This window comes from Komagataella phaffii, chromosome 4 (genome assembly GCF_000027005.1).
Source record: "Komagataella phaffii GS115 chromosome 4, complete sequence".
NCBI lineage: Eukaryota > Fungi > Ascomycota > Pichiomycetes > Pichiales > Pichiaceae > Komagataella > Komagataella phaffii.
In genome coordinates this window covers 1,722,837-1,749,587 of record NC_012966.1, presented here as the reverse complement: position 1 = coordinate 1,749,587, position 26,751 = coordinate 1,722,837, and the positions used below count along the sequence as shown (strand labels likewise).

The following is a 26,751-nucleotide window of genomic DNA, read 5'->3' as shown; positions in this document are numbered from 1 at the left end:
AACATAGGAGAGTACGACTAAAGCAATCGCCCCAGCAACGACATAAAATGCAGACTTCACACGTAACGATATTCGGGAACATTTGATTGATACAATAAGGTTGATAAAGTGGTGTTGGGGTTTTCCAGCGTATCATTTTCCTGCTTGCCTTCCGATCACTTTCAACATCAATATGTCTTGGAACAAGACGCTGAAACAAAGTACTCACAAATTTGTCGAAATCTCAGCAAAATGCCCCCTAGAGGCACAAGAGTATGGGAGTTGCATCACGAAACACTATCAGAACATGAACAAGGATGTCTGTATGAGACAGTACCTTGCCTACAAAAGCTGTGTTGAGCGCTTCTTGCGAACGAAATGGTGACATCAGAAAAATATTTGTTATCGCTTTTACCTTACAGAAATAGTTAGACTTGGCAGTACTTGAACTCTTTCTCCAGGATTTTGAATTTTTTTGAACTTTTTCCCTTTCTGAAATATCTTTTGTAGCACTGTGAGATGCATGGGAAAAATATCCTGTTAGCAATGTATAATGTAATGAAATTGATGCCACCGAAAACAACAATAAAGAGAGCAAAAGAGACAGAGATGTCAGTTAATTGCAAAAGATTCCCCAAATAAGAACTGGAAGGAATAAACATTATCACAGTCGAACAAATTGCTGCGAGCATGACATTCCAAATGTAAGGTTTGTTGTCATCTACTGGTTCTCTATAAGGAGGACCAGCAGTTAAAACAACAGACACCAAAATATACTGATAGTTGGAATACTCAAATAAAACAGAGTTTTCTGAAGATTGCACATCATCATCGTTTCCGGGGACCGGCTGAATGTACCAAGGTTGCAACTGAACAAGGCGCCAAACGGTGAGTTGGAATGCTAGTAGTATGAGAATGTTCCCTAGAAGGCTAATCAAAATTTTTGGGGAAACTAAGTTTGCAGAAGGCCTCTTCTTTGAAACCAAATGATATGGCTTAGACCATGACATAAATATCGCTAAAGGAAGGATCAGAAGCAAATCAATATAAAGAAACTGAAAATCCCCCAAGTTAGAGCCGCGGTGATACATAATCGACACCGTGATGAACTGAATTGCAGAATACAACGACATAAACTGGAAACAAGAAAAGCTGGTTACCAATGACGCTCTCCCTTCTTTGATAACGTCTAGCACACACGAAATCTCAAAGTTCTGAGATGTAAAAGGTGCGGCCACAGATGCTTCTGCTTCACTCAATGAAATTCCGATATCAGCAGCTTTTAATGCACCGCAGTCGTTAGCGCCATCTCCGCAAAATCCAACACTGTAATCTAATTTTTGTAATTGTTCCACTAGTTCATGCTTTTCATCAGGGGACATTCTAGCGAAAACTCCGGTCTTGATTAGCATTCTCTCTAGGGTAGATTCAGATATTGAATCAGAAGTTAAAAGATACTTGAAAACATCACCAGTTACGGCTAGCTGGTAGTCATCAGAATTTGGCTCTAAGGGGACGAGTGTAGTTGAATCTAGAATACTCTCTGAGTCATTGATATCTCTCCATAAGACATCCAATCCGTCAGTGCCCTCTTCAGACTCAATCAACTGCGGAACAAATAGTTTGGATTTTGAACGAAGAATCTCACATTCTCTACCAACACTAATAGCGGTTAAAATATTGTCACCTGTACACATTACGGTCCGCAAATTGGCTTCATGTAACAATTGCAGGGTGGATGTCGTAGATGACTTTAGCTTATTTTCAAAGATAATGAACCCCAGAAATTCCAACTCCGCCTCAACAATACTTCGGTTTTTCAGAATGTTTTTCAAAAGCAATTCGTCAATCGAAGTACACAATCTTTTAGCTGCAATAGCGATCACCCTGTATCCATTATGTGTATAATGGTCCAGTAGCTCTTCATAGTTTGATGGCAGCGATTCCTGTCGGCATAAAGTGATGATAATTTCAGGTGCTCCTTTCACAAGAGAAAAACATTCTTCTGTATCCAAGAGCGTTACAACCACCGACATTCTTCTTAGATCAGAAACAAAATCGAATTGTTTCAAGACAATGACTTCCTTGGTATCATCTATTTTGCACAAAGTGACGTTCTCCTCAAGTTGGTTTTGAAATTTTTTCAGAAAGGGATCATTGATGTCATCTATAAGTTTGCAGCCCGTAAACTCAAACATCTTGAAATCGAGAGGGTCTCCCACCAGTTCTTCATCCACATTGTGCAAAGAATGGCAAGTTGCCATTGATGTTAAGAGCAAAAAATTTTTCCTTGAGCGTTCGATTCCCATCCTGTGCAACTCGTCGCCAGTCTTAATCATCGCACCGAAATTAACATCTGAAGAAACTACGTGAACACCTAAGATACCAAGACCGTCCTCAGTAAGAGTCCCTGTTTTATCGAAACAGAGAATGTTCAGCTGACCAGCAATATTTATCCTCGCAGGTGAAATACAGAATACCTTCCTCTTTTGCAAACGGCTCAATGCTATAGAAATGCCAATTGTCAGGGTTGCGGGCAAAGCTGGAGGCACCACGATTGTGATTATATCCAGCGCCCTTAAAATAATGACACCACGATCCAGTCGTAATTTGAGGAAGTTCAAAATTGAGTAAATGAAGCCAAACATAGCAGTTAGAGCCATAAACCCAATGTACTTGAAGGAGTCATTGTATAATTTGAATCCAACTGGTTTAGGGAAAAGCATTGATCGGACCAATGAACCTTTCGTGGTGTTGAAGCCAATTCTTACAGCCAAAGCCATAGCAGGTTGATCCAGTTTCAGTCTTGATGATTTGACTATTCTAGTTCCACAATACAAAAAAGACCGGGAAAGTGTGCTTGATATTTTTTGGTTTTTCAATTCATGAACCAAAACTTGCATGCAATCTAGAGGGATCGGTTTCTTGCTAACGGGAACTGATTCTCCTGTCAACATGGACTCGTTGACTATGATACTGCCAGAAATCAAGATAGCGTCACAAGGAAACGAATTGAACTGATCGACCTCCATAATATCTCCAGGAACCAAATCTCTTGAGTTGATTTCTTTCCAAAAACCATTTCTCCAAACTCGAACTTCACATTCACTATGTGACATATCTCTCAGCCGTTTCATAGTTTTCTTGGTTTCTATCAAGGTCTGAATAATGCTTAAAGATGAAATGATAAATATGCAAGAGGCATAATAGTAGTAGTCATCCAGCAGCCACAAAATAATAGAAAAAATCTGAAAGATATAAAATGGGTGCAACACTTCGTCCATTAATAATCCTCCAACTGATTTTTCCTGAATATCAAGACTATTAGGTCCAAATACTGTCTGGCGTTCAGTCACCACATCGTAAGATAGACCGTTCTCTACCAAGTCAATACTTTTCCAACAGTCATCAGACCAATTTCGATTTGTTTTAAATAAGTCTTCCATTGGAGAATATATCAGAGTCAGATATCTGTAATTTAGCGTGATCAAAACTGGAACTATTGGATCATGCTCCGAACCAACGAACTCATCTAGTACGTCTTGCGAACTATCGGTTTGCCCATCCCCCTCGCTTTCCTTTAAGTTCAAAAATGTAGATAGAGGCTTGTTGTACCATGTACGTTTGGGTTTCAAAATCTCTAACTCTCCATACTCTGTTTCCACGACGTACCAGTCGGATTTGGCTAAAGGACATGCATCCCCTGAAAAACTGACTTGATACTTAGGGAACCATCGAAGGATAAGGTAGCCTAAACCTAAAGTTATAGCATAGAAAACGTAGCAACCAGAAATCTTATAAAAATTTGAACGGTATCCCGCAATCCCTACTACCAAATCTTGTTCTGCGATGTAGAAGCGCTGGAACGAGGTTATTGCAGGGAAATCGCTGAAATAAACGTCATGTTTACTTGCGTCTGTTTTGTTTTCAGGTGGATTGGCACTGTGAGTTTCAAGAGATCCCGAACCGTAATCCGAGGTCATATCATTACTAGCTAAAAGTCGAACCCTTTCTTCTAGTGTTGTTCTTGATTCTGCTTGATTCAAGAACCTTCGTTGGCCTTCATTTTCATGTTTACCATCCTCTTGATTCCAATATGGGACATAGTCTATTTCAAATTCGCCACTATCCATGGTACTGCTACCATGGGCATTCTGTATATCATCAACATCAAAGAAACGGAACTTGGCTCTATCCTGAAGATCAACGGAGGAACTCCTCCGACTGTTCCTTTCTATACTAGAAGCTCTTCTGATATTTCCGTCTAAGCTTTGAAGTGGAACGTCAGTGTCTCCATTGTTCACATAGGTGTAGTGGAAACTTGAGATTGACGATGGAATCGATGCATTTCCAACACCACCAAAGACAGCGTAATCATTCTCATTGACAAGCTGATCATGAATAGATGAAGCTGAAGAACATTCAGAGACCATAGAGTCTACACGATCTCTTGTGAAAGAGCCAATATTCTTCATAAATTCCGAATGATAAAGAAACTCGCACCCTGTTGAGGTCCTGGAGAATGCATTTTTTTTTTTTTTGTAATCCTCATCGATTAGAAAAGCTTCCTCTTACCAATGACCTCTGCGAGTCCATCGTCTATCCGTATGTAACAAATAAGTTCAGTATTATGAACTGCGGTATTTCCTTGGGTTATGATTTGAAATGTCAAGAACCATACTAGAATGTAAAATACAACCCTTCCAAGTGAATCTGATGATTGCGACAAGTAGTAGAATAAAAATATAATAAGAACATTTAGTTAAATTTACAATTAACTTTCACTACAGAAAGCTTGGCTTCGGTAACGACACGGCGGACGGAGACTGGTGAAAAGATGAGCCAGCATATTTGGTTGGTTTAGCGGCAATTCTGGGAGCCCTACTCTGCTTATTCGCTTGATTTTGACCCTGTTTCAGGCTGTTCGGTCTTGCGGAGCCTAGTTCTTTACTAGATTTAGGAGTAGTTCGGTGGTCACCCCCACGAGAGGCTGATGAAGGCAGAATTGAGGAATGATCTTGCTGGCCCTTAACCTGTTGTTGAGCCAAGTCTGAATTGAATATAACATCATACGTTTGCTTCTGGTTTGATAACTTTTTTCGGTTGTTTCTCTTGTTCCCTATAGTACTGCTGGGATCCTTCGAACTTGGTACTGGGCCGTTGCCAAAGTTAACAGTTGTTCCATTAGGTAGAGGTCGCTGAGGCGGAATAGAAATTTCCTTGCACTTTCTTAACTTAGTGCCTGCTGAGGTATTGTTCCCTTTCTTGGTGCTTGGTGTTGCTTCTGCTTGCATTACTTTTTCTTCGTAAAAGGTTGGTTAACTGTGCTTTGTTTTCAATCAGGAGATAATCAATCATATAAGGGATGGGAGTAAACCTTAGAGTTGTAATCAAGCTCCTGATTATAGCAAAAGCAATATTTACCCGGATAATAGAGACTTGAGAAAAGTCGTGCACAAGACTAAATTCTTCTTCGCGTTCTATCTCGGATTATTTTCAAGAATAGGTCCACCATCTTCCTGCTTATGGTGCCGGCAACGCTAATTGATGAAAAGTCGCCCAACCTCCTTTTTAAGAAACTCAATGTTTCTGCAATCAACCAAGTGGTAGTTCAATTGGAAAAAAAAATTCAACAACATGATTCTGAATTGAAATATTTGGTTGCCGAAAAGTACAGAGATCTAATCAACATTTCCAACGAGATAGCCAAATTGAACAACAGTAGTGTGTACCTAGATCATAATATAGCAACTATCTGCTTCAAAGAAAATAACTACTGTATCAAATCATACTATAAATCTATTCCAAGAGTTGTGCTAAAGCACAGTGGTAGGACCAGGAATTTGCTTTTAAAAAACTGGTTGTACCGGTTAGAATACATGCTGCTAAATTCAGATAATACCGGAAGCTTATTAGATTTTTGTGAAACGTATTTCATTATACTGAATACTTATGGTACTGAGTTAGATTCATGTAAACCTTTCAATACTCAATTGAAGCGAGTATTTGTCTCGCTGGACACTTTATTGTTGGAGCGGATTGTTAAGGAAAATAGGGATATTAAGGAGTTGGAAGTTGGATTGGTCTCCGTCATTATCTTGAACAGATTTAGAGATTACACTTCGTTGATGCAATGGTTTTTTCATCAAAGACTCAACTATTTGAAGACCATATTTGATATTAAACACAAATTCGCCTACATAGTCTGCACAATCCAAATCTGTAATATGGTGAAAGACCAAACCCTCAATTACAAATTGTATTCATCGTTGGCGGCCATCAATGAGCGGCACCACGGTTTAGCGGATGCCACGTTTTTTAACACTGAGATGGGTGGTGTGGATACTTTATACAACATTTGGCTTCGAGATGTCTCTGAAGACATTTTGAAATCCTACATTGATCAGTCCTCAAAGTTATCTGTTCCTGGTTTATTTTCGTTTTTCAAAACTATTTTATCGCAGTTTGAGGAATCAGCTTCACTAGTTGACCTTTTGCTAATTCAGCCGAATTCATTGTTGCTTCGAATTAGTGAACTTTTTTTTGATGATTACTCAAAGCTTGTGATTCGCAATATTGACCATGTTGATTTGTCACTATCAGCTTCTTCCCAACAAGTATTTGGCCCTTTCAGTGACACAACACTTGAGTCTCTCGACAAGTTACCGCTGATTGAACCTCCTGAAAACCGGTTAGTTTCAAACTACTTGCAGTTGTTTGGCATTTATGAAAATGAGATCAGTCCACTCACTGACCTCAGAACTTTTGTGCAAAAGTCAAAAGAGCTTGAAATCTGCAATCTTAGAACCCTTCTGCTTGGCCGTATTCTACAATGTCAAAGTGCAATAAGTGAACTTTTAAATAAAGTACAACGTTCACTACTAGAATCCCTGAACCGCTTGCCTCCTCATCAGTCAATTAGTAACATATTCGCCGTGGTCTCACTTTCGTCTTTACCCAGTATAAACGACGCGATGTCATCTCCGATAGACTACTCAACTGTGATTAACAGATGGCTCTGGAGCTATCTCTTACATCAACTAGAAATCTTGAAGCCCAAGTTTTTGGCACTCCACGAGGGCGATCTTGACAGTTTTATTGATGTTTTTTATGAGTATTGCTGTCTACTGATGCCCAATGTTATATTTCATAATGTTTATCGACACCCTTGTTTCGCCAATTTAAGGGAACACATAGTGATAAAAATAGCTGAGATTATATCGTCAAAAGGGTGTTGTTTTTTGGAGAAGCACTTTCTATCAAACTTTTTACAAGCAAGATCCCTGAAAAGAGATAAGTTGAGAGAAAACTGCCGAAAGAGAGATGTAAAATCGTCTAATAGGGTCTATGAACAAAACAGGTTTTTATTTGTTCCTTTATTGCTCATACCTGACCCTTGATATCTATCTTTGATAGCTGCTTCTTCTCTATTTGAAGCAGTAATGATCTTGCGCTCGTGCAGTTAAATACCTCACCATTCTCAATGAAACGAGATAACTTATTCTTTTCCAAGAATACTAAATCCATCAGTAGATTTTTCAAGTAGTAGAGGGATATCTGTCGATAAGATTTGCTTATAGTTATCAGGGCCTTCAGCTGTTCTCGTAAGAAAATCTTATGGTAGAGTATCTTATAGAAAAACCAGTCGTCTTGGTTCAAAGTCATATGTTCGTCATCAAACACTGTCCTTAAATTGCAGACATCTGAGTCCATATTCACGAGGAATGAATATTCGTCCTTGATATGAATATAATCCATGGCGGTTATGAGATCCGAAAGCTTGAATGACTTCAAAAGAAATTTGTTGTGACGAATTGCATACTGTTGACCACGGTTGAATAAATCCTGCCTTATTTTTAGCAATTCCCAGGGGGCGTCTATGAGAAGAAAATATAAAATTCTATAACTCGTAAATTTGAACATATTGATATGGTTTCGATCCTCACAAAGATCCTTGGCAAGAAAACAGTTGTGCTCTTGGTTGTATTTGCCAGTATCAGAATAGTAATAAGTATGACCCATAGTTGATACAGTGTACAATTGCGCCAGCTGAGTCAAACATTGATTAAGCTCACCAAAATCTTCATTTTGAATCGCCAATTGAGTATTAAATTCGTAAACTTTAACAGTGAACTGATTCTGAATGTCTTGCACTGTGAGGTCTTGCCTTAGGGATTTCAGTTGATTCAAAAAATAGCTGTACTCTGCCTTGCTGAGAGCTTTGAAACGTTCTAGACTTTGATATTTGGCGTAAAGATGCTGCAACGATTTCTTTAAAATAGGCAAAGGTCTTACCATGGAAGGATCCGGATGAGATGTAAGTCTATAATAATCTTTCTCGATAGAGGTGTTAGTTCCCACAAGTTTACAATTCAAGTCACAAGCAACTTGTATTTTATTTGCGGGTGATACAGAACTTTTTTTAGTGATCTTAAATCGCAATTCTCTAGACTTTTTCTTTTGTTGGCTTTCGGAGGGAACTAAAGGCTCAGATGGTTGAACTGCCTCTTGATGCATCAAGTCACTTCTTCGACTAGAAACAGTAATTGGATAAACATTTCCCATTTTCTGCTCCAATTCTAACTCTCTTGCTTCTCCAAATATTGGTAGCTTTTGTTTGGACCAGTTATTAGAATTAAGTTTGTTTTCAAGAATTGCTAAATTGATGATTTGCGTCAACTGTTTTTGGAGTTCTTTTTTTTTGCCGGGTGGAAAGCTCTCAATGTTGGCACGCTGGAAACAATGACTTACAAAATTTTCCAAAGCTGAGGGCCATTCTGACATACTACCAAAAGAAGAACTGGACCGTCTGTTTTGATTAATCGAGTTATGAGGCGAATTATCTTCATATTTTGTAACGAATGTCTCCTTTTTTCGCTATATTGAGTAAATCTGCAAAGAGATCCATTTTTAAATACTACCATGTTCAGATCTAATTTAAGCCACAATGATGAAAACCAATGGAGATTTGAATCTGTTATCTGCGTATATCAACAACTACAGAAATTACCTCCGGCATTGTCATCAACGTTACCAATTTATATTGAAAGACTGATCAAAGATGTGAGCCTCACAAACTCCAACCCGGAGAACCTTTTTGATGGAAAGCCTTATTACAAGCCACGTCTTACTTACACTCTTCCAATTAAGTTATCACCAACTTTACCAGACCGTTATGGTACTTCTGGTTCTTGCCTTATGCCGTTGTTATCTCCCACTTTACCACCGAGGCTAGAATCCAAAGTAGCCTCTCATAAACTTAGTGTAGGAACAGACAGGTTACAAACGAGATGCAAGAAAATGTCCCACAGAGTCATGGCTAGCAAATCATCGAAGTTAGGAGCTTTAGGAGTTCCATCCATTGATTCCGTGCGATATAAAGTGAAAAGCCAGACGAAGAGAGAGCAAATCGTTTCTCGGAAGCAAAAAGTCAATCCTATTCCCGTTCTGGAGTGCAAGATCAGAGTTAACTATACGAAACTCGCCCAGTTGTGCCGGCATCAAAGTGACCTGAAGTTATTAAAAGGTTCATCTGAACTCGTGGAAGGTGTTTTGGTTGGTCTTGATGCATTACTACTCTTTAGCCGAGCCTACTCCGATGACATCTTAGGAGACAACTGGCAAGAAATGGTTACTTATGCACACTTCCTGCAGACCAAGACCAGTGACCAAACAATACACGGGGTCTTGCTTTTGCTTCAATGCGCAATGCTAAGGCATGTCAACAAACTTCTTGTGATGAATAAGAACTACAAATCTGTTGCAGACGAGTATATAACGAATGACTTGAAGGCGGAAGATCTATTTCGCAAAGGCATAATGCTTGTTCCTAATTACCAGTTATCCCAGATCTCGAAAGGTAATTTTAAGATACTAGCACCATATCAGTTAAAGAATGTCCAACAACTTGCAGTCGAAGTATTGGAATCGAAGACTACTACAAAGAGATTGAGCTGGTGCGCGGTAGAGTGATGTGGCTGCTTGTTCAAGAATTCAAATTCTTTGACTTATGTAGAAATATAAGTGTCAGTAATTTTTCAATTATAGCTGCTTAAACTACGGTGGGGGGTTCTGAAACTTTGTCTTGATTAGACCATATCCTGGTGCAACCTGATACCTCGGTTAAAGGCCAATTTAGTTGTACTCTATTCCAATATTCGAAAGAGAGACACTATCAGTTAGAGTTCCAAACGAAAGAGTAAAGTATCTTTCACTCCTACTCTATTGATAGATGGATACGCTACGCTATCAAGAAACTCTACCGTTACAGTTCACTTTGACAATAAGATTTCACTCAAAAGTATCACTTTTCGCGAATGCCAGGAGTTTTTCTTCACTAAACATGGGATAAAACGTTCAAAGTAAAGAGCACGTGAACAGTAGAACTAGAGGCACAGAAGATTCGAGCCTTGTTTAGCTTTACTTTTCTACACCTTCCAAATTTACTTCCCAATGGTTTACGATCAATCCGAAAATGAGACGTTGCTACAACCATCATTAAGATCAAGATCAACGTTAAAAAGAGTCTTATATTGTTCACCCTTGAACATTCTCCTTTTTCTGTTCCCATTTGGATTGCTTGTTGATTACTTAGGATGGTCTGCTTTATGGGTGTTCTCCTTCAATTTCCTTGTGATCATTCCCTTGGCCGCTATTCTTTCATATTCTACTGAACAACTGAGTGAACGGGTAGGGCAAACTTTGGGAGGCCTTTTGAATGCAACATTTGGCAATGCAATAGAACTGATTGTATCACTAATTGCTATTCGCCAAAATCAAATTCGAGTTGTTCAAGCATCGATGCTTGGGAGTATTCTGTCGAATCTTCTTTTGGTTCTTGGTTGTTGCTTTGTTGCCGGTGGCTACAACCGAGAGCAGCAGAGGTTCAATCAAACGGTAGCTCAAACAATGTCATCTCTTTTGGCTCTTTCGATGATTGGTCTGTTACTACCTGCTGCTTTTCACGCTTCGTTACCTAGAACAGCATACAATGAAGATCAAATCCTAAAATTATCGCGAGGATCGGCACTCATCCTGCTGCTAATGTATGTGTTCTTTCTTGTTTTCCAACTGAAAACTCACAAGCGGCTATTTCAAGAGGCAGAAGGTAGGGAAGATGACGCCTTATCCGAAATGTCTCTCCAAGAAAAGCCACTAGAAGTTAAGTGGGCGCTAACCACTTTGTTGCTAGCGACGTTATTGGTGAGCATATCTGCAGATAAATTAGTTGGATCTATCGACGACATTGTGGCCTCTACCGGAGTCTCCAAAACTTTCATTGGTCTAATTGTGATACCTATCGTCGGAAATGCTGCGGAGCACTTTACTGCCGTTGTCGTGGCCTATAAAGACAAGATGGATCTCGCAGTTGGTGTAGCTGTAGGCTCGTCTCTTCAAATCTCCCTATTTGTTACCCCGTTTATGGTGCTAGTCGGTTGGGTGAGTGGTACACAGATGTCTCTGTTTTTTTCAACGTTTGAAACTGCAGTCATGTTCGTAGCAGTGTTGATAACAAATTATTTGATTTTAGACGGAGAATCGAATTGGCTAGAGGGTGCAATGTTGCTGAGCACCTACCTAATTATTGCACTAGCATTTGTGTACTATCCGGATACACTGGGCTCGTAATTGATTTTGTAGAGCACTTTTTAGCTCCCGTATACTGTGTGGCACACATTTTTTTTTTTTTTGTTCGTACTTCGACCTTCCTTTTACGCTCGACTTTAAGGGATCAGATATATATAGCCCAAACCCAAACATTTTACCACAGTTTACATTTACGGACCTGATAACACTCCTTATGTTTAATGACTGGCTTTCCAGTAGTCATAAGATTTCGATCGTTATAACGGCTCAAATTCTAGTCATTTTACTTTTAGTATGGGATATTCAGTCACAAACTATGTTTTCTGCTACGCAAGAAAATTCAGCGCCCCTTCTGCCGTATCGACTGAAAAGTACTGTTGAGATGGACTTGGGTAATGCTTCTATTATTTTCAATATGATTCACGATCTTTTTGATGTTAAAGGCTCAAGTATTCACCCAAACGGTATGTCTATGGTTCTTGCGTCTTTGCCCAAAGGTACCACGCTTTATCATACCAGCTGTAATACCACCGATCTTGCGTCCCCTGAGTACTATGCGTTTAATTATGAGGTCTCCTATAACTTCCGACCCGTTAGAGGAAGTGGTATGAAAAAGAGAGATGTTGATTTTGGATCTGGCACCACATTCAACTCCGTGACACCACTATGTTTTGGAGACAGACGACTGCTTTCGTTGAAGCTGACTCGAGACCTTAATCGCCTGCTGCTTTTGGACGGAAACTCTGCTGCAAAAACTACGGCTGGCAATATGGATTCTCAATTGCTTCTTGCTGGCCGCAATCTTTCTGAAATAGTTAACGAGGAGATTTTAGCTCGAGAGATTTGCGAAATCTACGATATTGATGGAATTATCAGAATGGAGGCTGACTTTGAGGTTATTCTTTGCAACTTACAGGAATACCATATTTATAGCAACGTCTCCCTTCAGTATATCTCTGAAACATCAGGCCTTTCAGTTTCCGATACGGCCACCCTATTAAAGCTAAAGAACTACGAACACTTAGCGGTGGCAACTAGAGATCACGGATTCATACCTCTTGAGATTGACTTATTGTCTTTGATAACTCCTATCAATCGACAATCCTTTGCGATAGACGCATATAAGCGACGTTTGCTGGATTCCTCTCCGAAATTAATTCGATCTATGAGACAAGAAGTCCACAAGGCACTGAAAATGCCAAAAAAGGATACGAAAACTCCAGCAAACGACTGGAAGGCCCTTATCGGTCGTTGCATGGATAAGTATACGCCCTTTCTTTTATCATTACAAAACTATACGGCAGCTGAAACCAACATAGCTGAATTTGCCAATCGTGCATATCTTCTATTGGGCAACCACGCGATACGGTATCTGGACAGCTCTGTAGAAGAACTTGATATCAGATATAAACAGGCAATAGAAAGTGCGGTTGATGACTTGACTATACCAATCTTTCCTATACACTCTGATTCAGAGGTTTTAATTCATAGTGCTTTGCGGGTAGTCGTAGAACATGTTGTCACATTTTTATTTGATACGCATCGCGGTCTTGCAATGCACAAAGAAACCAGGAATCTGACGTCGTTTGATCTAGCCTCATTACATGGTCGTCTTTCAGAAATTATTACTATGCTTGACTGGGCCTCATTTTATAGGTGTGAGGAATGTTCTGCAGGACATGTCTGCATGACTCCAAATTGGGGACCCTTTCCTTCTTATAGTACCTTACGAAACGCATTTTACACTGATAAGGAAAAAGTAAGAAGGATATCACGTGACTTGGCCTGCGTCAGCATTGAAGATGCTTGGTGAGACCCAAGACAAAAAGACAGGATTTTGTCGGTTTAGTCCAGCATTGGCTCTAATCAAGAAGTTTTTTTGTCTCTGAGACAACACTGTGCATTATATTGATATAAGTCACTTTGATGGTTAAGGCTATTTTGAGTTTTATTGGATCGCGTTAACCTTTGCAATATTCTAGCAGGAGCATTTCAAGAATACATCCCTACACCCCACACCAGACGCGTTTATACTCCTGTGAAATATTTGCCTTAATAGGAGACTCCTACTGAAGGGGGACTATATATTGCTTCAACAGTTCCATTCAAGCACCTCAAAACATATTTCTTCATTATTAATGTCTGACAGGGAAGCTCTTAGTATATTTCTTCGAAGCCCGGTTTCGATGTCGATGGTGGACTACTTGGTGGTTACTACAGAAAGCGTAATTCGACTTAAACAAGAAACATATTCAATAAAAAACCTGGCAACTGTCCCTTTAAAGACGTTTATCAATTCATTAATCCTTCACTCGAACGTCCAGACTAACACACTAATGTCCACATTATATTTCTTAGTCAAGCTGAGAGGCGTCCTTCCTCCTAGTGCAACAGGTATCCATGCTAGCACCCATCATAGAATATTCTTAGGATGTCTTATTGTGGCTGCCAAGACCTTGAACGACAGTTCACCTTTGAATCATCATTGGGCTTCCTATACTGATGGGTTGTTATCGCTAGACGATGTCAACACGTTAGAAAGAGAATTGCTTGGGTATTTTAACTGGGATCTCCGAATTCACACCAATGATCTCCTGAACATTCTTGCTCCCTTTTTGAGTCCTATCACATACAGTTTGAGAGAGTCTAAAAATGCACGGATTACTAAGTTTGCGCCATCTTTAACGGTGGACAAATCCCCTTCACAAAACTCCGGACACTCCAAAACTGCTTACTGCTCCGTCAGCTCCATCCCGTCTCTGATTTCTTCCACCTCTACCAATTCAGTTGTAACTTATACATCTACTACTGAGGGGGGAGACTTTTGTCATGAATTAAATCTTAGACCACTTAAGTTATCGGCCAGAATGGCACTCACAAACTCCAAAAGTATACTCTCTTCAACTCACGAATCGGAGCTTCGACCGAAATGTGAACACTTAATATCTAGAGAACTGGCTACGTGAAGCGTGATAAAGCAATATATGTACTTCTTATATTTACCTATCTAACGGGTCAGCCGCATCGAGTTGAGTTCAGACTTTGATTGAACGCATCAACTATACAAATCGTCATCATCGGGCTCAACGTTACCGAAAGCGGGCCCACTGGATTCAGCACCAATAGAACCGCCATTGCCAGCAGATTCTCCTAAGTCGTTGAACTTGAAGTCTGTAAATTGGCCACGTGATGACTGAAGCTGTTGCGCATATGCTTCATACCTTCTAAGTTCAGCATCGCTGACCGATCTCTTAGCCGTTTTCATAGCTTCTTGGAAGTGAATATGTGATATGAAAGGTACGGGATCGTCTACCTCTTCGCCGTCCTGCTTAGCCTCGGTCATCTCGATATCTTCGCTAGATTCTAGTTTGTGAGTAGCTTTCTCTTCGAGTAGTCGCTTTTGGGCGTCAATGGAGTCTTTAATTGCGAATTTGGCTGCTCTCTGAGCAATATAGGAGAGATCTGCTCCTGAAAACCCTTTAGTGATCTTAGCAATCTCCTGAAGATCCAATCCTGGTTCAATTGGTGACTTTCGCAACTGCGCCTGAAGAATGGACAGCCTAGCTGGTTCATCTGGTAATGGCACATAAATAAGCTGATCCAATCGACCAGGTCTTAAAATGGCAGGATCGATCTGGTCAGGTCTATTAGTGGCCCCAATAATAAAAACGTTCTTCTTTGCGTTCATACCATCCATCTCAGTCAGTAATTGATTAACAACTCGATCAGATGCTCCGCCTGCGTCTCCTAATGAATTACCTCTGGCTTTGGCTATAGAATCTAATTCGTCAAGAAATACAACAGTAGGTGCTGCGGCGCGAGCTTTATCAAAGATGTCACGAATGTTCGACTCAGACTCACCAAAGTACATGCTCAAAAGTTCTGGCCCCTTAACAGAGATGAAATTTGCAGAAACTTCAGTTGCTACAGCTTTAGCCAACAATGTTTTCCCCGTACCGGGAGGGCCGAAGAATAATACACCCTTGGAAGGAGACAGACCAAACTTGGCAAACTGATCAGGATGAAGAACGGGATACTCCACAGTTTCCTTCAGCTCATTCTTTATACTATCTAAACCTCCAATGTCGTCCCAGGTTACGTTAACGCTTTCAACAACTGTCTCACGCAGTGCTGAAGGGTTAGAGTTGCCTAAAGCAAATCTGAAGTTTTCCATGGTAACACCTAATGAGTCCAACACTTCTGCGTCAATTGTATCCTCATCAAGATCAATCAAATCCATCTTTTCTCGAATCTGTTGCATAGCAGCTTCTGAGCAAAGCGATGCAATATCTGCACCAACATAGCCGTGTGTCTCTTGTGCGATAGATTCAAGATCAATATCTTCCGCAAGCTTCATGTTTTTTGTATGAATTCTAAGACATTCTAATCGACCAGTGACATCGGGTATACCAATGTCGACTTCTCGGTCAAATCTACCAAATCGTCTTAGCGCAGGATCAATTGAATTTGGTCTATTGGTAGCAGCAATCACCACAATATTGGAACGCGCCTTCATACCATCCATCAGTGTTAATAGTTGCGACACAACCCTACGCTCTACCTCCCCATTGGTTTTGTCTCTCTTGGGGGCAATGGAATCAATCTCGTCAATAAAAATGATTGACGGCGCGTTCTTCTCAGCCTCTTCAAAGGCAGAACGCAAGTTAGACTCTGACTCTCCAGCCATCTTTGACATGATTTCAGGCCCATTGATAAGAAAGAAAAAGGCACCTGTCTCATTGGCCACTGCACGCGCCATTAACGTCTTACCCGTACCAGGAGGCCCGTACATCAGAATTCCCTTAGGGGGCTTTATTCCAATTGCCTTGAATAATTGAGGGTGACGCAGAGGTAACTCCACTAATTCACGAATTTGAGCCATTTGCTTGCGGCAGCCACCAATGTCATCATAACCTACTTCATTAATGTTATTCTCCTCGTCTTCTCTGTTCAAAGGCTCACCTTCGGAGTGAATGACAGTATCCTGAGCAACAATTGCATATTGATCAGGCTCTACATCCATAACCTTGAATTCAACCTGGCGCATACCTCCACGAACTGTGAAAGTGTCACCTTTTCGCACGGGTCTGTAAGCTTCAACAAAATATGGCTTAAGGTATACATCAAACAGTGAACCAGTAAGACCCTCAATAGTATCAGCAATCGGCAAAACAGAAATTCTAGAGGCATACTTGATGTCAGGGCAAGGGTGAACGGTTACAATGTCCCCCAATCTAACACGTAAGTTATTTCTAACAACTCGATTCACACGGCAAGCGCCATCTTCAATATCGTCATCTGCTAAAACAATTAGCACAGTATCCTTACGCTTCTTACCTTTCACTAAGACTGTATCGCCACGGAACAACTGCAAAAGTTCCATGGTATTGCTAGACATTCCAATTACAGAGTTGTCATCGCTGATGGCATCGTCAACTATCAGCGCATTGTCTTTCTTCTTTTTACGAAGAATTGCAGTGGCAGTAAGATCTTCGGGGCCATTTTCTGTGCCTGAAGCATCCAATAAAGGTTTCTTTTCGTTGACCATGACTAATTGGGGACAGTGTTAAGGGATTTGGACTGATTTATATACTTATCATATCTTATTTGAGTGGCAATAGTGTTTGGCACACGACCAATTTGAAATTGGAGACCAGAGTGGTTCACTATCTACTATCTTACTACCTCTGAGAATACCATTAGTCTACGCAGATACCAATTCGTACTTTATATCAATTTCATGATGGAATATCAAGAGTCGATACACAGCAACAAACTGAATTTCTAGTCATAAAGGTCACCTTGAACAAGGAGAGACAACCCTTAGAACAAGAAAGGAAGGGTATAATGATGTTAATTAGCGTCGTAAACCCTCAATGCGATAGTTGAATCTATTCAGTCTTGCATCAAAACTCACGTTAAGTATTTCTATATCTCGCCTAGCAACTACTTATCACCTAGTTTTCGAACCAATTCTTCGTGCAATGCAGCAAGATCTTTCATATCAGCTTGCTTAGCAGGCCATCCAACTCCCAGCCCCGTGACTGAATCACGTTTAGGGATCAAGTGAAAGTGAACATGATCAACCTCTTGATGAGCTATGCGGCCATTGTTCTGTAAGACATTGTAGCCAGCTCCAAGAGGAGAATCCACATCAAGACCCAGACTAACAGCCAATTTCTTCGTCACAGGAAGAATATCCTTCAGATATGCATCTGGTACGTTGTGGAGCTTAGCACCATGGTACTTTGGGACAACCAACAAGTGACCAACAGTAGTAGGCTGAATATCAAGAAATGAATATACTGTTTCTGTCTCAATCAACTTGAAAGAGGGAATTTCATTTTTGATGATTTTGCAAAAAATACAGGAAGCCTCCGTAGCCATTTGATTCAAGTATATAGTGATTGAAATAAAATAATTAGTTGACTTACTAAACTTTGGAAAAAAAGGAAGAGTGGAGTATCTGTTCCTCCATGTGAGCCAATGTGAGTGTATCTATCATTCTCTTTAAAGGCGGGGCTCGCGTCGCGAGTTCAACTATCGTTCTTAATGTGGAGATTTAAAAAAGGCTTAAAAGGAAGCCTTGCTAATAGTAGTAGCAGGCTCCATTCTAGAAGTTGTTGATTATGTGAAAAATAACGAGGACCAAAAAATGCTCTGACATGAGAGATGATATTGATGATCTTATTTATTTACACCAACCCCACCAACTGTCGAGCCTCCATGGCCATAAACATCAGCAGACGCTGTCCGCTATATTGAAAGTAACTTGCTACATAGTATACCAGGCAGAAGACTTCAGCCATTCCACTAAGGAAGGTTAAAACACTCGACTTAACCACCACAGCACTGTAGAAAGTTGACAATAAGCTACCTAGAAATATCGCAGTAGTCGGTGCTCGCTTCCAAGATAATAAGTGGTGAATGTAAGCTCTTGGGCCCTGCAATAAAGTGAAACTGAAAACGAAGAGTATTAATCCGCTGCTCCACAACAAAGCAAAACTTTTCGCACTAAACGAATGTATCAACTCATAAAAGGCGATGATAAAGCATAGTATTGCAGCAACTTGTGCTCCCAAAAAGCCGGCCACACGTGTCATGGAAGGTAGCTTCAATTCTGTAGGGCAAGGAATTGCATCTACTGTTGTTGAATTTGGCTCATTAGAAGCCCCGGCATTCTGATGTTCTTCCGATGCTTGCTCCCTATATAAAGGGACAAAAGTCTCCCCATTTTCTGTACCAAAAGTAGGTAAGTGTTGGTAAAATTTAGATTGCAGATGATACTTGTTGTTGGATAGTAATAGACCGTTTTTCTTTTTCCAATCTTTAAATTGATGGATGAATTGTTCCTCTAGGGACATTATCAAGAAAGCAGAAAAACAACGAAACACTTGCGCGCGAGAACAATCCTTAACATGCAACCGCGGTCTGCAGACCCTTGGACACATAAAAGGAGGACTTTTTATCACGTTAGTTCGGAACGTCAAGGAAATTATTACCCGTGTCGATGTTTTCATAAAGGTCAATGCATTCACGAAGATGCTTGAGGCGGATGTCTTGAGATGCTTTAATCTCACTCAGCTTTTCGATATATTGAAGGGTCTTGCTCAAAATGACACTCTTGTTTGCTTTAAGTTCCTTGTTCGAACCCGCCCGATCGTACAAAAAAGGCGGTGGTATTAATGATCCTAACTCTTTAATTTTTTCCTTGATAAGGTCTCGCCGCCGACGTTCCACAGCATTGTGGAATTCTCTTCTCCGTCTCATTTTCTCTTCTCTATTCAGAGCACTTTTTGAGCTTAGAGAGCCTTGCGCAGTCCCAGGTGATCCCAAGCTTCCTTTGAACGATGGGGACTTTATGTATGAATTATCCAGGCTATTGTAAGACTCTGCCCCAAACGAAGTGCCAAAAGGAGTGCCAAACGAAGTCCCCGCATCAGAACCTAAGTCATACGGAGGTGATGCAATTTTTATAGCTTCACTTGTACTAGAGCCATGACTTACAGGTGCGTGACCAGTTGCTGACTGGGTAACCTGAGGTGTTGACAGAGTTCCGGGAAGAGGGGAAATTGCAGTCCCAGGTCTACCTACCGTTGGTTTGATACGAGGTGAGAAATACTGTGAATTCAATAGACCAGCATTGTAATTTCCCGAAGAGGTTGCAATGGAAGTATCTATGTCAAAATTGCTACCTTGAAAGCCATATTGATCTTGTGGTTGATAGCTCTGGTTTGCAGAAGAACTAAAAGATTCTAAATCCTGGTGCAGATTTTGCTGAGATTGCAAGTCAAAGGGTTCTTCAAATGCTTCTCCTCCTGAAATCATTTTGCTCATCAAATGAGTATCGGTAGGGTCTTCTTGTAGCGGGCTCATGTTGTCAATTTGTTCGAAATTTAGAAACTTATCAAAATCATCATCATTATAGCTTATAGAAGATTTTCTTTCATGTGAATCATTGGTAGTATCGGTGAAAAGATCAAAGGGAGCATCTTGTGCCATCTTAGAATGGTAAGAATTTTGAAGACGAAACTAAAATTGGCGGACAGTATGAATTGCGGATGCTGTAGTACTTTGTAATGGAAGTTCGCGCTTACACTTGAGGATTAATCTCACTCTCTTGCATTCTAACTATACGTTATGAACGACATTTGATATAGTTTTGCCACTGTTTGTAGTCACTGGCTCTTCATTGAATGAAATGCATTTGCTTTCTTTTCTCTTCATATATCTCCCAGGTGATGGTGTTTGTTTGTCTTAATTGGACCACAACCCAAACTCTAACTCCTTCTGTTCACTCAATTGCAGCTGTCTAAAAGCCGTTTTGTAGAAAGACATACATACACCTTCGAGCTCTTTCATAATAGAATGCAGATGACTCTCTAGTCACTCTGTTCTGGAAAATATAAAGAAATAGGTGGGTTAGACTAGATTGTATGATGTGACATTCTAAGGTTTTCCTCATGATAGCCTTATATAATACTGGCATTATTATCTATGCTAGAATTTGCAGCTCAGATAGTCTATTCAAACTTAAATCTTGGTATTTCGTTCCGTGCCCAAAACATTTAATCTCAAGCACAAATAAAATCAAACTTAAGCTTTAATTCAAAGAGGGGTGTTTGTTATGGGCAATGTTCTGTATTTTAATCTCAAATGCTATATTCCTATCGCATAAGAAATTCAAAATGGTTGATTATCACTGACAGGAATAAGTGGCCTCAATTACTGAGAAAAAAATGCAAGAACTTAGGACATCCATTTAGGAGCTTCGTTTACTGATCAATTAAAAATCTTTGGAGTGGGTGAGCTTATGAAGTCCCGGTTAATATTTTCCTTGAATGAACTACTTAAAGAGGGTGGGGTGGGGTAGCTTACTTTTCGGTCAGCTTTGTTGGACCGACAGTAAGGTGGTCGGTTTGGAGTATATTTCTGCCTATTACTGCAAATTATCCATGGATACCAACATCAAAGCCGCGAATAGGGTAGGCCACTATACCTCCAGAGACCAAGTACGCCATATTGACTTTGAGCAGGAAACTACCACAGCTTCCTGTTGATTCTTATTTCCAGTTGATTAACTATTGATTCTCAATATCAATATCATTACTCTGCAATATCTACGTGCATTTCAGAAATTACCACACTGTTCACACTCGTCTCTTGTCCCCCAGCAAGTTGCAAACAATAATACAATGGTATACAACATCGATAAACCTAGGGAAGAAACTGATTACAGGGAGTTTTATCCCGATTTAGATGAGAAAGCTCCTCTCCGAATAATACTGGCCAAAAGGTTTAAACAAAATCAACGCCAATCAACTAGATCTGGTTTTTTTTTGGATGCATCTACGAAGAGATTCCCTTCGTTTAGGAATACGCGGTATAAATCTAGGCTGCATGACTCCAAGGTCCGCAACGCTGATTTTCGAACTCTTGGATATCTTCGTAAACAAAAAAGGCATGCCGAATTGTATGGGAGAGGAAATATGAAGACTAATAGTCTTGTTAAAGGTGTTTCTAACTGTGATAATTGTTTTGAAGTCCTTTACGATATTGACGAACAGGATTATTGCTATCTTAAACTCCTCAATGAACGAAGAAAAGGAGCAAGACTTTCAAAAGTATCGCTAGAGATTTTAGAGGTTGCAATGACTTACCTTGAGTTCCAGTGGTTTTTTTAGAGAAGCTTCTTCCCCCTAATCAAGCTTCAGAAACGCTTCGAGATAGTAAGTATGGATCAGATGATGGCATTGGAATATATGCAGAAGATCAACCGTGCGCAGTATGCAATGAGAGTGACTGCGATGTCAATAATGTGATTATATTCTGCGATGGATGTAACATAGCAGTGCATCAGGAATGCTATGGAATAACGTTTATTCCTGAAGGGCCCTGGTTTTGTAGGCGATGCATTATAGCCAAAGGTGCACCCAAGAGATGCCAGTTTTGTCCGTCTGTTACTGGTGCCTTCAAACAGACGGATACAGGTTCATGGAGTCACATAATATGTGGATTATGGATCAACGAGTTATATTTTGCTAATCCGATATACATGGAGCCCATTGAAGGTACTCAATTAATTCCTCGAAGCCGTTGGAAGCTCAAATGCTTTATTTGCAAGCTTAAGATAGGCGCATGTATTCAGTGTTCCAACAAGAACTGTTTTACTGCGTACCATGTGACATGCGCCAAGCGAGCGGGCTTGTTTTTGGATTTAAGTAAAGGGTTACAAGCGTGCCTAAACAATCCTCGCTACTTAGTTAGCTACTGCGACAAGCATTCGCCTATACCTTCAAACGGAAAGTTAGATTTGGATCAAGGAATTTGCCGAACAAGACGATATTGCCAACGTGGATTTAGCCGACAGGTCTCACTATTGGGCCCTGAAGAAGGTGACGTTTTTTCTTGGAGGACATCGTCAGGGACTCACATAGCACCGGAAATGTTTGCAAATAAATTAGGGCATTTCTTTGACGATTTTAACATCCATGTAGACTCTCCCAAGGCCACTATCTACGAACTATGCGGTTACTGGGCGCTTAAACGACAAGCAAAATACGGGCTGTCCCTGATTAAAAGACTAGATCCAATACATTACTACGGTCAAATGTCGTCTAAGGAGATTTCAGAACGTATAGAATCGTTAAGCATTTTGAAGAGAGACGTTCAACAACTGAGCAAACTCGCTATGAGAATAGTTTTGAGGTCTGAGTTACAGTTAGGGACTGTTGATTTTAGAGTGGGTACTATGGAGCTCCTAAATTTTCCAGCCACATATATCATTCGAAATCATGTTTTGAACAATCTGAATTCTTCTGAAAAATATCTTCTTTCACAGAATCAACAATTCAATGATCTTTTAAATCATCTAGATAGTTACCACTTCAAAACTGTATCAGAATTTACCACAAAATTTACCATTTTTGTGCGAAGATTTAATCGATGGAGGAAACTTGCTCCTTCGGTTTATCTAGAGGCTTCAAAGCTGGAACACCATCTATTGGGAGACAAAGACTTTCTTCGATCAAATTATATGGATACCAACGAAACAACAGATATCAGGTTTGTGCCGTGGATCGGAAAAGAAGTTTTGGCAGAGGAGAATTTGAGTGATGCATTGTAACAAAAGGTGATACGGTTGTGTCATTTGGCATGGGTAAAAGGTATTGTACTTTGTTGGTGTAAGAGAGACAAACAAACTTCCGACAAGAATAGATAGAAAACCGCGATTTGAATGGAATTTTTGTATAGTCGGCTACTAATTAATCTTTACATGTCAGGAATTGTTCTAAGAGCCACTACATGGAACAATGGCCCCATCAATTCGTTTGTATGTGTTCATCCCAACGGTGAAGAGATTTCAATTCATGAGACAGCAGATTCAGAGATTCGAAAAATATCAACCCGCACTCATTTTGAGAACATTCAAACTGCAACTTATTCTCCACGAGATTTTGGTATAGTTGCCGTCGGCCAACTAGATGGAGTCACACATATTACTGACATGATTGACGGAGCGTCTGGGTCAGCTATTTTGCTTAAGCCAAAACAACTGCGCCCTTGCAACAGTGTTGCTATTAGTTCAACTGGTGGCTTACTAAGTGTTGGTTACGACAAAGCTAGACAAGATCACAGTGTTCAGATTTGGGACATTCGGCATGCCAGCAGTCGAGGAATTTCAGCACAGCCTATGTCACAATTTTTTCCTAATGAGGGGGTTGTGAGCACAGAATTTATTCAACATGAGCAAGAAGCATTATTGGCAGGTGGGTATAAGTTTCTGAGAGAGTTAGATTTACGTGCCGACGCTGTTTCTCTCCAGGTGGCGACAAGATGTACATCTGGTATACAGAGAGACCCTTATAACCCAAACATATTTACATCTAGCGGTGAAGATGGTACCTTGGCATTTTGGGATCGAAGAAAGTTACACAGTACTGGAGCTGGATCGGTGATAACTGAGTATCCCTTACTATCATTTTCGAGGCTAATCCCTACTGGTTCATCTTGTTTGAGATTGAGCTCTGTGCGACCTGGTGAGTTCTCAACGCTTTTCAGTGGCGAACTTATTCGTAGGTGGCAGACCGGCTCACGTTTGTGTTCTAGATCAGTTGACCGATACGAGGATAATGAACTGTTCGTAGCATCAGTGGTAGATGTTGCTACTACATATGATCGCGTTGTATCCTATGATTACGCTCCAAGACAAGATACAGATTTTGGAGTGGATATTATATGCATGCGGCAATCCGGAACAATCTTTCGAATGTCTCTTCATGAGCCAGCTCAGGCTATAACGTGGAGCTGTTTCAACGACATCACTTTAGCAAGCAGTGAAGGTATGTACACACGAATTGGAGCTATCGAAAACACTGCACTAGCACATGCCCAAGATTCAATATTAGATGATGTTGCCGATAAAGCTTCAGAAATGGAGGATAGACCTGCTAATTCAAGAACAATTGTTGAACATGCTACAGATTCTGCAACTGATGCTTTAATATTGGACGACGCTTGTACTTTGATGCGTTACAGGACCATCAGAGGATATTCAACGGATGCAGGCTCCAATATTGTCATCTTAGAGGAACTAAAACCAAACGATTTAGGTTTACGAAATGTTTGGAAATGGTTGGCAATCAACAATTCGAACGTATTTAATGGTACCATGAAAACAGAAGGCGTAGACCTGGCATATGAAGGAGTTCTTGGTATCTGGATCGGCATCGATGCATTAAAATCACAGCATAGGTTACACCCAGCTTTTCTAGAACAAGAGTACTTTATAGAAGCAGCTCACGTTATTATTTCGAAAAGAGAGCCAGGTATTGGTGTGAAGGTAAAATCTGCTAAGGAAACGCAACGCCGCCTATGCCTAGTCGTTGCTGGCTGGGATTTTGGGATTGAAGAACTTCATCAGAAACTGGAAAGGTTAGTTGAGCTAGGATTGCACGAGAAAGCTGCGGGCTGGGCAGTGTTTCACGGTGATGTGGCCAGGGCAGTGGAGATTCTTGCAAGTTCGCCATCTCAAGAAACTCGAGTGATAGGAGCCGCAATAGCTGGATATCTTCAATCAAATTCTTTGAGTGGTACTTCCGTTTGGAGGGACCAATGTCGCAGGATGGCTTCCGAATTGCAGAATCCTTATCTGAGAGTGATTTTTGCGTTCGTTGCGGATAATGATTGGTGGGACGTGTTGAGTGAAACAGCACTGCCGCTAAGAGAGCGGCTAGGCGTTGCCCTCAGATTTCTTCCTGATCATGACCTAGATATGTTTCTTGATAGGGTTTCTAAGACGGTGATTGCTCGTGGGGAAATAGAAGGCCTCGTTTTGACTGGAATTACACCGACGGGAATGGATCTGCTGCAATCTTACGTGGATCGTACCGCCGATGTGCAAACTGCATCCCTGCTTTGCTCATATGGTTGTCCCCGGTTCTTTGTGGATAAGAGGGCCAACGCATGGATCGATGCTTATCGAACGGTTCTGAATAGTTGGGGAGCCTTCTCGGTCCGTGCCCAGTTTGATGTTGCTAGAACCAAACTATCAAAGTCATTGTTCCCGTCGTCTTCATCTAAAGGACTGGTACCACGCCAGGTATATTTGCAATGTACTCGGTGCCATCGTCCAATAGCTAGCGGTACGCGCTGCCTTCACTGTCATTCTCAATTTCCCCATTGTTCCATTTGCCTCTTGTCTCTAGGAGCTGCAGCTCCAGAAGACGATTCCTTTGCGGTGGCTATCCAAACAGCAGATATGAACAAAGACCATTCCCAGTTCCAAAATTGGTTTAGCTATTGTTTGACCTGCAACCACGGGATGCATGCGGGGCATGCAGAACACTGGTTCTCCAAACATTTCGTGTGTGCAATTCCTGACTGCAGTTGTAGATGTAACAGTAAATAAGAGATCCCATAAATCAGCCCTTATGAATTTCATTTTTCTCTGAATTCGCGCCCAAGCCTTTATCCTCTGTACGTAATCCTTCTATTCTATTACGTCCTCTTGTCTTTATCACTTTTCCAACTTATACAATACTATGGACCTCAACCATCCAATATTCAAGTTTACAGAAGATCTTGGGTTTAATGCTTCATCGGAACAGCTGCTTGAAGAGAGCATTTTGAATTTTGACCTGCTTTGTTCTAGGAACGATGACGAACTCTTCCTTGTAACTCAAAGATCAATTAGAACCTGCAATGTCCACTCTTCACAATACAAACTACTGCAGTTATCAGAGACCATAGGATTTGATCCGGTTAAAGCTTTGTTGAACAACTCTGGAACTTTAATGGCACTTCATGGAGCTAAGAATTTGATGTTGGTATCGCTACCCACCAGTGAAGCAGTTGCATCAACGTCTGATGGTATCTTGTATGCTAAATCGCAAGTGGTTGGAAAGTTTGAGTCTACAGATATTTGCAAAGTTTTATTTAATGAGGTGAGCAAAGCTGAGTCGAATGTTGTCGTGTTGGCTTCAGATGGCTGTGTGCGATCATTTGACATAAATTTATCGTCTGAAATCCCGTTCCATATCTTTCCTTTGAATGAAAAACTTGAATGCAAAGGGTTGGGTTACCAAGACACATTAAATGCAACGTCTATTAGTTTTGGATCATCCGTGAATGCTGTGGGCTCTTTATCATTGTATGTTAACACAGAGATTGGTGATGTGTACACTA

General features: G+C 40.6%; 11 protein-coding genes across 11 annotated transcripts; 6 read left to right on the top strand and 5 right to left on the bottom strand.

The window, feature by feature from the left end:
• Nucleotides 1-407: 407 nt before the first annotated feature.
• On the bottom strand, nucleotides 408-4,454 carry PAS_FragD_0019 (uncharacterized protein; the record flags this gene model as incomplete). Its single annotated transcript, XM_002494323.1, has 1 exon — nucleotides 408-4,454. The coding sequence occupies one exon, from the start codon at nucleotides 4,452-4,454 to the stop codon at nucleotides 408-410; it is 4,047 nt and encodes a 1,348-aa protein (XP_002494368.1).
• Nucleotides 4,455-4,763: 309 nt separating this feature from the next.
• Nucleotides 4,764-5,273, bottom strand: PAS_FragD_0020 (Hypothetical protein; the record flags this gene model as incomplete). Its single annotated transcript, XM_002494322.1, has 1 exon — nucleotides 4,764-5,273. One exon carries the CDS (start codon nucleotides 5,271-5,273, stop codon nucleotides 4,764-4,766), a length of 510 nt encoding a protein of 169 aa, XP_002494367.1.
• Nucleotides 5,274-5,504: 231 nt separating this feature from the next.
• PAS_FragD_0021 (Hypothetical protein) lies at nucleotides 5,505-7,379 on the top strand (the record flags this gene model as incomplete). The annotated part of the gene is made up of 1 exon (XM_002494321.1): nucleotides 5,505-7,379. The coding sequence occupies one exon, from the start codon at nucleotides 5,505-5,507 to the stop codon at nucleotides 7,377-7,379; it is 1,875 nt and encodes a 624-aa protein (XP_002494366.1).
• Nucleotides 7,363-8,763, bottom strand: PAS_FragD_0022 (uncharacterized protein; the record flags this gene model as incomplete). The annotated part of the gene is made up of 1 exon (XM_002494320.1): nucleotides 7,363-8,763. The coding sequence occupies one exon, from the start codon at nucleotides 8,761-8,763 to the stop codon at nucleotides 7,363-7,365; it is 1,401 nt and encodes a 466-aa protein (XP_002494365.1).
• A 138-nt stretch (nucleotides 8,764-8,901) lies between these two features.
• PAS_FragD_0023 (Hypothetical protein) lies at nucleotides 8,902-9,951 on the top strand (the record flags this gene model as incomplete). The annotated part of the gene is made up of 1 exon (XM_002494319.1): nucleotides 8,902-9,951. One exon carries the CDS (start codon nucleotides 8,902-8,904, stop codon nucleotides 9,949-9,951), a length of 1,050 nt encoding a protein of 349 aa, XP_002494364.1.
• A 480-nt stretch (nucleotides 9,952-10,431) lies between these two features.
• PAS_FragD_0024 (Vacuolar H+/Ca2+ exchanger involved in control of cytosolic Ca2+ concentration) lies at nucleotides 10,432-11,607 on the top strand (the record flags this gene model as incomplete). The annotated part of the gene is made up of 1 exon (XM_002494318.1): nucleotides 10,432-11,607. One exon carries the CDS (start codon nucleotides 10,432-10,434, stop codon nucleotides 11,605-11,607), a length of 1,176 nt encoding a protein of 391 aa, XP_002494363.1.
• A 172-nt stretch (nucleotides 11,608-11,779) lies between these two features.
• On the top strand, nucleotides 11,780-13,378 carry PAS_FragD_0031 (uncharacterized protein; the record flags this gene model as incomplete). The annotated part of the gene is made up of 1 exon (XM_002494317.1): nucleotides 11,780-13,378. One exon carries the CDS (start codon nucleotides 11,780-11,782, stop codon nucleotides 13,376-13,378), a length of 1,599 nt encoding a protein of 532 aa, XP_002494362.1.
• A 325-nt stretch (nucleotides 13,379-13,703) lies between these two features.
• On the top strand, nucleotides 13,704-14,531 carry PAS_FragD_0025 (G1 cyclin, associates with Pho85p cyclin-dependent kinase (Cdk); the record flags this gene model as incomplete). The annotated part of the gene is made up of 1 exon (XM_002494316.1): nucleotides 13,704-14,531. The coding sequence occupies one exon, from the start codon at nucleotides 13,704-13,706 to the stop codon at nucleotides 14,529-14,531; it is 828 nt and encodes a 275-aa protein (XP_002494361.1).
• An 89-nt stretch (nucleotides 14,532-14,620) lies between these two features.
• Nucleotides 14,621-17,113, bottom strand: PAS_FragD_0026 (ATPase in ER, nuclear membrane and cytosol with homology to mammalian p97; the record flags this gene model as incomplete). The annotated part of the gene is made up of 1 exon (XM_002494315.1): nucleotides 14,621-17,113. The coding sequence occupies one exon, from the start codon at nucleotides 17,111-17,113 to the stop codon at nucleotides 14,621-14,623; it is 2,493 nt and encodes an 830-aa protein (XP_002494360.1).
• Nucleotides 17,114-17,511: 398 nt separating this feature from the next.
• PAS_FragD_0027 (Adenosine 5'-monophosphoramidase) lies at nucleotides 17,512-17,952 on the bottom strand (the record flags this gene model as incomplete). The annotated part of the gene is made up of 1 exon (XM_002494314.1): nucleotides 17,512-17,952. One exon carries the CDS (start codon nucleotides 17,950-17,952, stop codon nucleotides 17,512-17,514), a length of 441 nt encoding a protein of 146 aa, XP_002494359.1.
• A 3,308-nt stretch (nucleotides 17,953-21,260) lies between these two features.
• On the top strand, nucleotides 21,261-23,191 carry PAS_FragD_0029 (Subunit of the NuA3 histone acetyltransferase complex that acetylates histone H3; the record flags this gene model as incomplete). Its single annotated transcript, XM_002494313.1, has 2 exons — nucleotides 21,261-21,689; nucleotides 21,752-23,191. 2 exons carry the CDS (start codon nucleotides 21,261-21,263, stop codon nucleotides 23,189-23,191), a joined length of 1,869 nt encoding a protein of 622 aa, XP_002494358.1.
• Nucleotides 23,192-26,751: the final 3,560 nt, after the last annotated feature.